At 36.1% G+C, this 9,848-nt stretch overlaps 1 protein-coding gene across 1 annotated transcript; it reads right to left on the bottom strand.

Annotated features, from left to right (window-relative positions):
• Positions 1 to 5,695: 5,695 nt before the first annotated feature.
• Positions 5,696 to 9,355, bottom strand: LOC131061080 (serine/threonine-protein kinase STN7, chloroplastic). Its single transcript, XM_057994588.2, has 6 exons — positions 9,318 to 9,355; positions 9,116 to 9,167; positions 8,377 to 8,571; positions 8,203 to 8,259; positions 6,544 to 6,957; positions 5,696 to 6,297 (listed from the first exon to the last, which is right to left on the bottom strand). Exons 1-6 carry the CDS (start codon positions 9,353 to 9,355, stop codon positions 6,136 to 6,138), a joined length of 918 nt encoding a protein of 305 aa, XP_057850571.1. The 3' UTR covers positions 5,696 to 6,135.
• Between the last annotated feature and the right edge of the window lie 493 nt (positions 9,356 to 9,848).

Raw genomic sequence — 9,848 nt, 5'->3', positions numbered from 1 at the left:
TCTAGCTGCAATTTCTGGTTATCACCATTGGGTTGCATGTCAATATTATTAAAATTCACCCGATCATGCTCACTAGGTTCTCCTTCCTTATTTACCTTAATCCCAGTAGCAGGGATCTCAAGAGCCTGCAGCTTCGTGTCGTTTGGCATCCCGTTATCCTTACCTGGTTTCTCTTTCCAAGCTCACTTCTAAACCCCTATGTTCTTAGAAGCGATCTTCGGATTGCTCGGACTTCCTCCAGTCCAATGCCCATATTTTTTGCAATGAAAACACACAAAAGACAGAGATTCATATTCGATAGGTTCTTCCCATGTCCTAAGTTTAGAGATGATATCAATAGACGAAGGGAGATCTGAGTTATGGCAAACATTCACACAGATTCTAGCATAGACTAACCTTTTCCTTTCAACTATCATAGGATCCATAGCAATAAGTTCCCCAAAAGAGCTAGCTATCCCTTTAAACACATGTTCAACCCAAAACTCCAAAAGCAAACCAGACCCAAAGTGGCTGACAGGATAATCCCCTTGGAAGTTAGATAATTAAGTGATAACCTAATAATATATTAGGGGGTTTGGGTAACTTAAACACTAATTAAGATTAATTGTACCCCGCTCATGGTTGAGTGCTTGTATAAACTTAGGATGCAATGGGAAGGCTTGGAATGACAAAACCAACCACCTTGTCCTCACGAAAGGTTTGTTGGGTCCACATGAGACTTGGATGGGGCTGGGGGTTTGGGAGAGGCTACCAAGATAACCCAAGATGGGGGTCGAGGCCTATGGAGGCCTGCTAGGATAACCATTCCAAGCTATGTGATGACACTCTTCCCTTATGTTCACTGATGTGTAGTCTTATTGATGTCACCTGGAGTATTATTGAAGAGTCATATTTGTGTATGTATGATTTATGTGGTTACCCGGTGTAATGTTTAGACCATGTGATCATTCCTTGTGGTTTGCTAGAGGGTCTTATTACTATCTCCTAGCACGGTGGGGTGGTTCCTTTATGAGCCACATGGTCGAGTGGTAGTGCCACTTTCCATTGGGTGTTCATTCCATTCTTGTGAGGGTTGGCTTCACAGGTGCTCCAGATGTTCTGATGGATTTGATCATCTCTTGTACCAATTGGATCCTCCTTGTTCTTCTTGGAGCATTTTTGTATTTCTTGGACCTTATATGGTCGGATGTATCATTTGTTTATGTATGCCTCCATGGCAAGATGTTATTTTAATGTAATCATTATGTACTCTTATAAGACTTGGTGTTATTAATGCAATGTAATTATGATGTAACCTAGGTGATCGATCTTTTATTTGTATGAATGGTATTATGGATTAAATGCAATGTAATGAACTTTGATGAATGTAGCTTTCGAAATGTAATGTAATTAAATACAGTTGTATGTATTCAATCATGCTTATTGTAATCTCCTAATGATATGTTAAATGCTATGTTCATGTTGTAACCATTCTATCTTGAGTTAGATCAATCAACCTTATTCTTAATTAGTTTAATTGAATAATCTTCATTGGAGTCTTTTAGGAATTTAAGTTAAGACTTCCGCTTGTACAAATTTAAATGCGATGTTTATCTTAATGCATCTTTTAGTTCAATAATGTTTTAAAAAAGAATGTTTTGCACTCTTTTCGAGTGTTTTTAGTTTGATCATTTAGGGTTTCTTGGTGGGGCATTACAATAAGACCTTCTAGGTGAACTAGTTAAGTAAAAATATTTATTCATGCACACACCTATTGCTCATTTCATCATCTATATATGACCTTATATAAGATTTTTTGTCTTTATGGAGCCTCCTTGCATTTTTGTAGACTCAAGATGGTTGTACATGTCTACCACTATCTATTTGTTGGAAGTTGTTGTCTTTGATCACTAAGTGTTTTCGTTGATGTCAACCCTTTGTATGATGTTGGAATTGTACATGTCTACCACTATCTATTTGTTGGAAGTTGTTGTCTTTGATCACTAAGTGTTGTCATTGATGTCAACCCTATGTATGATATGTTGTATGATGTTGGCAGTTGTTGTCATTGATATAGAATGTAGTTGGAAGGACAAATAGAATGACTAGGTGTTGAGCTTATGCATTGTTTGACAGATGATATAGTTGGATGTTGGAAATATTATTGACAGTTGTTATCATTGATAATGGAGTATGTTGAAGGAGATTTTTTGTGGTTGATGTCTTGATGAATCGATGTTGCCATTTATGTTAATGCTTAGTGTTGTGATTGTCAAAGTGTGGAGAGATTGTTGAGTATGTACTGAGGAAGATATTGGAGATTGTTGTAAGTTTAGTTATGCCACTATCCATTGGTGTCTACCTTCAATACAATGTTGTCATTGATGTCACATGGTGCAGTTGAGATGGCTATGATGAAGACTATTGGAATTGTTGTCATTGATGATATGTTGATATGAAAATATATCTTGCTTGTTTGTGTTGAGGATGTTGTTAAAGTTTGTGTGATTACAAGAAATTGATAGTTTAGGTATTGACAAGGTGATGTCTTTGAGATAAATGTGCAAAAGGTTGTTGAAGATCCGAATATTCTGTGCAATTATGTAAAGATGTTTCTTGTTATGGACGTCCACCCTCTTTGGTGTTGATTTCTATACTTGGTATCCTATGGTATCATGTATGAGTGTGGTGGTATGGTATGTTGAAGATCGATAAGGAATGATTGCAATAGCTAGGTGTTGTGGATGTCCACCTTATTGGTGTCTGATGTCTACACTCAGTTAAAGCATGTTGATAATTATGTATAATGGCATAATGAAGATGCTCTTGATTTGCAGAACAATGATGAAGTCATATGGATTGCATGTTGTTAGTGATGTGGAGATTGTTGGTAACAGTTGAGGCTTGTCAAAGTATGGTTGCAATGGTTCTACGTCAAGAATGTTCTCCATTTCAATGTTTGTTGACTATGATCAGTGCCATATGTTGATGATATGGTTGATAGTATGAAGCTTAATGATAATGATATTACTTGATGCAAGACGTTCTTTAATAGTTTTGATGATCTTGGTTTATCAAACAATGTTATTAGAATGCTTACAGTACGGGAGGATGTGATATGCTAGAAAGAGTATTCAATGTCTAGCTAGAAGAGGATGTGATATGCTAGAAAGAGTATTCAATGTCTAGCTAGAAGAATGCTTCACATTCCTTTGTATTTGGGAATTTGGTTTTGCAGATTCGGATATAATGTTTATGTTATGTGGACATTGCACTGTTATCTTTTTTGGTCCTTGGTGTTGCAACTGAAGTGGTTGGTGATGGATGTTTGCTTGTTGTCTGGCTGTTTGTCAAAAATAGGTTTGATTGGTTTGAAAAGTGCTCTGAATTTCTCTGCATTGATTTCAGGTGTTGCAACTTGATGGACATGCTTGTAAGGTTTGTGTGTTGTCTCAATTCCAATTTCAAGTGTTGATGTGTTCTACAAGAAGGTTTATTGATGTTCTATTCGGGGATTGTTTCCTAGCAGTCTGGCGATGAAATGTTTTGTATCTATTTGTGTTGCACCAACATGTATAGATGATAGTGAGAAAGAAGTATTTGGGAATGATGTTGGATGTTTCAAGAATGTCCTTATGTGCTCTACATGGTGTTTAATGACCAATTTGGTGCTGCATTGTGTCTAATGTTGTCTATTTGGGTAACTGTGGATGTTTGGCTGACAAAGGATTGATTTCCAACTCATGCTAAGATATTTATGATACATGTCGCCTTTTAAGAGTGTGTTGAGTTGTATTTGAGTCCTACTTTTGGCATGTAGGGATCCACTTTGAGTTAATTCATTTGGATCAATGTTTCTGGGTCAATTGGTTATATGCTACATTTTTTATCTACACTTTACCTTGTTGTCAACCTAAGATGATGTGCATTAGTGTGTGTGTTGTTTGGAACTATTTAGATAAATGTAATAGGATGTTTTAGGTATTCTCTATCTCCTAGATTGGACCTCATTCACCATGAATTGTGTTCAGTGGCCAACTTGATAGGACATATGGTTGTCCCCTATTCTGGCTGACCCAACTGATGTTTGCAATGAAGAAGATGGCATATATAGAAGATCAAATCAGTGTGATAGTGTGTGGAATGAGAGGATGATGAATTGAAGTGCAAGATGTCGTAATATGTGTGAGTGCTTTCATGATCATATCATTTGCAAAAGTTGGTGATACTAAAACAGTGAAAGTATGGTGACTGCTATTGGAGTTGGTAGCTTGTGACAAAAGTTAAGGACTGCTTCAAATTTGGAGAAAACTTTATCTTAATGATTTAGATAGTCAGATGTTCATTTACCTTGCTAGGAGATAGTGAATCTTCTCATCAAGTCTCTGTACCTTGCCCTCGAGCCGTGACCTTTAGCCTACAAGTCATTTGTATCTTGCCCTAGGATAGTGCATCTCATCCTGCAAGTCTTTTAGGTGGCAATGTGCTTCCTTAAAAGTTGGACCTTAAATATATTTGTAATCATTTCATATTGTAATTTGACTCTCGCCTTGGTTTTTCCCTGTTTGAGTTTTCCACGTAAATCTAGCATTCTCTTGTGCATTGCATTTCATTGTTCTGTGTTTCATCACTACTAATAAGGGTGAAGATAAGTTGAGAGTGCCTGAAAGATTAAAGTTTGAAGTATTGTGTTTTCAGTTGACAATGTCTGAAAGATTAAATCATGCATCTACAATTTTTTGCATTTAAGTATTGCTAAAAAAATATTTAAGCCAAAAAAATCTGAGCTTAAAATTTTACACTTGATTATTGCTATCAATAAATGAAACCTATAAAATGCTGCTATAAATTCTCAACAAACCCTAGTAACATACTTTAGGAATAGCCTTTTAAAAACATATATTCTGCACTATAACAAATAGATGCCCCATGGCCCTACAAGGGCACATGTTTTCCTTCTGAAAACAAAATTTGTCCACTATTATTAAGTGTGCGCCTCTATTCATTTCAGTTAAACCTATTTCAAATGAGGGAATTTACATCTCACATGTGCCACTATTTCTCAGGCATGCCTAACAATGCAATTTTCATGCAAAATCCCTTTGTTCAGGCGCATGCCTAATAATAGGATTTCTGACTTCAAATTCTCTCTAAACAAGTGTGTAGTGTGCACCTATTACTCTATTTTGAATTTCAATCTCCCTCACTTCAAGTGTGCACTTATGACTGGAATCAACCTTAACCTCATTAATTTTTCAGTTTAGACCTACAAGTGTGCCTCTAAGACTTCTAACTGCACACAAACTTTACTCTTCCATAATAGGGCATGCTTGAATCAACAGTCACCTTGCAAATTGTGAAATGAAAAATCTGTCAACATACCCTATATTATTGGCACACTTCTAATAATGGCACACGCTAGATATAAGGCTTGCATAATTGGACAAACCCAAATAGACATAATTGTAGAGTCCAAAAATGAAATCAGACTCCTTTGATTCTCAATCCTTTTGCACAAGCCGAGAACTTCTATATATTATATTTGCAAGAAGACGAATGAGAGATAACATAGTCAAACAAAACAACTTGAAGCATATCTGCAAATAAAGAGTAAGGTCTAGCTGACAATTTTGCCACTATATGAAAGTTTCATATGGGTGCAAACAGCTTCAACTGGCAACTTTCACTATCAGAGTTGCATAATCAGAGAGAAAGATGCAAAGAACAGAGGCCATTATTACATTCATGTTCAATTAACTTGAGGCGATTAACAAAAAGCAAGAAGCATTAAAATCCATATCCAAGGATGCGAAAAATTTGGTTAATCAACATGTTTGGTAAATCCTTTTTTGAATTCACATCAAAATACCTACAGAAGCATACGGTGAAATTTCACTTTGAAGACGGCAGCTTTGGTTATCATCAAGAGCAAACCTTACAAGGTTTGGCTAACCTAATCCAGACGCACCTCTATATAATACATGCTGAGGTCAGTTATCCTACCAAAAGCATCAAAGAGAAGTACGGAAACTAACAGAGTGTGCATATGAAAGACATTAAATGTTTGATTTATCTAATATTGATATTACAGCATAAAGATTATAGTGTGTCAGGAATTATATTACATGTTTTCTTCATTCTATAATTTACATGGGATCATTCCTCCCTTGGAATCCATCTTCTCCACCAGATGCTCTTTCTGTTATTTCTTATTTCATCTATACTCTCATCTAGAGTTTTGACTATTTTCCGCTGCAAGCGTAAAGCAGATGCTAATGCATTACGCTGAACTGTTGATTTATTTTTTGGACGAATTTCCTGGCAAGACACAATGAAGCAAGTTAAGGATCAAACGAAAATGACGAACAATTGATTTAACTTTATAACCATGATAGTGTATGAGAGGATCAGATGTAAAACAATTTCAACAACTTTAGAGTAGTATCTTTACAACAGCTTCCAGTTTAATGATTATAAGGGCATCATCTTAACTTAATAATTCAATTTTTGAGCTGATGTTAAAAGTCAAGTAAAGCTAAAGAAAGAATAAGATATAGCATTCACCCTAAGTTCCTGCAACTTGGCCTCTGTGAAGCCACCTGCAGCCATTGTGCCAGATTTTGCCATAAGCCTGGTAATCCACTGATATGCTTCATTATAGTCCTGCTCGGTAGCCCTAATCAACTGCAACCTCAACCTCTGCATGGAAGACAGAGCCAATAAACCTTGTCTCACAAAATATGGATGTGCTAGAGCACCCTTGGCACTTATCCGTTGCCGGCCCTTAAAACGCACCATAGACAACAGAAGCTCCCAGCCAATGCCACCATCTAGATCCATAAGATCAAATGCACGACGAAGCTCTGGACTGGCTCGGGTTTCTACTGTCTCTCTCCATGCAGCCATGTCATAACCACACCTTTTAAGCTGGCGATTGAATTGGATGAGACTACTATCAGTGCGCAAAGGTGGGAATGCCTGATCATACACTAAGAGGTAAAAAATTAGACGCAGATAAAATATTGCAGTGGAACGATGATCATGATCGATACATCATAATTTGCAGATAAAGAAACCAAAAACTTGATACAATCATTTTGAAGCTCTAGTATTGTCTATTACAATATCTACTTCTAATGAAACATTGAAGTTCCCTGTATGAAGCAGTTATCGTGGAAAAAAACCTGAACAACACTGCTAAGTTAAGAGATAAGAGTTAAGAGGTTCTGCAAAAACATCATGTTCAGCTTTCCATCACTTTGCAAACCAATAGAATGTGTCAAGAAAAACTGGCTTCTATAAGAAAAATTAATAGTTGAAGTGTTGAACCGTGTCATTTTTAGAAATAGGTCAGTAGACATCCTAGTTTCTGGTAGAAATTTCTTGTATTACTAAATAACTGGTAAGCAAAGAAAAACTACCAGAGAAAATTGTTGAAGACTGAAAATTTACTAATTAAATTAGAAACATAACTCTTCGGGGACATTCCCAGTTACATATTGTATGCAATACCCGTGTTGAACATTAATATAGATGTAAGTTGATAAAAATGCTTCAGATATCTGAAAATCAGGTTTTTATTACCACACTTTACACATTGCAGGTTTAGCGTCTAAAGGTTGCTGTATCTTACCCATCATTATCTGGTTAGCAAGTTATTTTTCTATTTGACATGAAATTTGATGCTTGTACAATTTACCATGTCATTGATGCCAAGTTGCCAACATTAATCTAGGTATTTAATATTTCTGATCAACATGTAATTTCCAAATAGATTGAAATTTTGCACACTGGGAACCCATCTATCTGACCAAAACCAAGGAACGGACAGTTGTCTCCTACAATATCATGAACTTCAATGTCTGCATTATTAACATCTTTTGGCACTGGATATAAAATGAAAATGTGGTATTAAAATTCCTTGATTGACAATATTTCCTTGGTGTACCGGCATCTTAGATTTCTGAACTTTACCTTCAGATTTCAATTCATACTGTGTGGTTAACTTATTTACCCATGTTTATTGAAATAATTAGTTATTTCCAAATAACTTACCATAATGCCTGCAGAAATGGCATCAATATCATAAAATATTAGATCAGCCATCCAGCTGCTTAAAATGCATAAATAACAAGAGAGTGGCAAACAATCACTTTTCCAACCATGATAAAAATAGAAGATTGCATTGCATATTTGAAAAAAGTAAAGGATGGATATCAATACCATTTGCAAATATATAAGACCTGTGCTGTAAATATCAAATCTGTCTGGTAAGTTCATCTGCATGGATATTATCACAGATGTCACAAACAAATCATTTGGAAACAATGCCTAAGATGCTTAATTTTTTTCATTACATCAATATCTGACTATCCTGGGAATTAGAAGAGCTCAAACCTGCCAGAGAACAGGGGAAAGCGCAGCTGCCACAGGGACAGGGGGTGCAGATGGGGTCTGTGTACTCATAATATATTGCTCAGGGGCTGCATACCTAAAAAGAAGCACATAAGAATAGATGAATAAATTACTTTGAGATGCATTATAAACATGAATGGATGGCTTTCTAAACTGCCTGTATTTCTGGAACGAGCACTAAAAGCAATTTCCCATGATGCCCACAAATACCAAATTTCATTGCAGATCTCTTTCATACAAACTCTGAGGAAAACATTACAAGTTATGCCATCAATATTGTAACTAAAAGGGTATGTTAAATATGGAAACCCTAAATAATTGCTGGCTATAGGAAGAATTTATAGTCTGTCACAGAGTTGTTGGGATGTTCTCAAGTGCTCTTAAGTTGGACAGAACAGCCTTAGGCTGCTAGTATTGTAAGCAAACCAAGAATATAATCTTAAATGATTCAAAATATTTGTAATCCATCAAACAGTGTTTAGGGTTTCTGAGACAACTTACCAGAGTCCAAGAATATCTCTATGTTGTTTGTAACAATATGCTCTTGCTTAAATTCCGACCTACAAATAGAAATGGATGTATCTGCTGCAATTCTCTCTAAACCAGAAATACAATTATCAATGCCATCTTAAAAATGATTCTTGTTTGAAGTTTCAAAACAGACTGCTCTCTGACAATTGATCTAACATGAATTTGTAAGGTTTTGAACTGCATTTCATACTTCATTCTGCAAGACAATCAAACTCAGATGGCTATCTCTGCTTGTCAGGAGACTGCATAAGAAAAAATGCATTTACTAAACAATGCTTTAAGCAGCTTAATTAGGAGAACTTGTAAAAACAGGCATAATTTTGCTGCAACTCTGCTACAATATGCAGTGAACTGGTTTTTTATGTTCCAATACTCTAAAATTTGGTGGGTACCTTCTTTTAAGGACATTTATGGCTAGATTTGCTTCCATTTTCTCCAAACCAAAAATACAATTGCCTGTGTTGATGTGTCTTTTGTACACGACCAAACACAGAATAAAATACCTAAAGGTACCTTATCCTCTCTTGAACAAAGTTTCCCGACTGCTGAAGATCTCGCCGAAGGATCAGTCGGAGTAACTCCAAGGTTCAGGTATGTAGGTTCTCTACGTGTGGATAAGCTCTTCGCGGTACGATGTGATTTTGCTGGAATCACAAGGGGACTTACTTTCGATTGCCTGAGCGTCTTATTTGCTTTGGATATCACTGGAACGTGAGATTTTACTGGCCGTTGATTTTGAAAAAAAGGAAAAAGGAGAAAGGTTGAAACGGGATCTATTTCTAATACTAAGAATGTAAGAGCAATGAATGACCTTTGATGAAATTCTAACTAAGTCTTGCTTTGACATCCCAGGACCATCTCCACAAGATTAGTGCGATCTACTGAGGAAAGCTTTATGATATTCAGATCACTGCTACAAGCAT

Source organism: Cryptomeria japonica, chromosome 5 (genome assembly GCF_030272615.1).
Source record: "Cryptomeria japonica chromosome 5, Sugi_1.0, whole genome shotgun sequence".
Taxonomy (NCBI): domain Eukaryota; kingdom Viridiplantae; phylum Streptophyta; class Pinopsida; order Cupressales; family Cupressaceae; genus Cryptomeria; species Cryptomeria japonica.
This window is presented reverse-complemented; position numbering and strand designations above follow the sequence as displayed.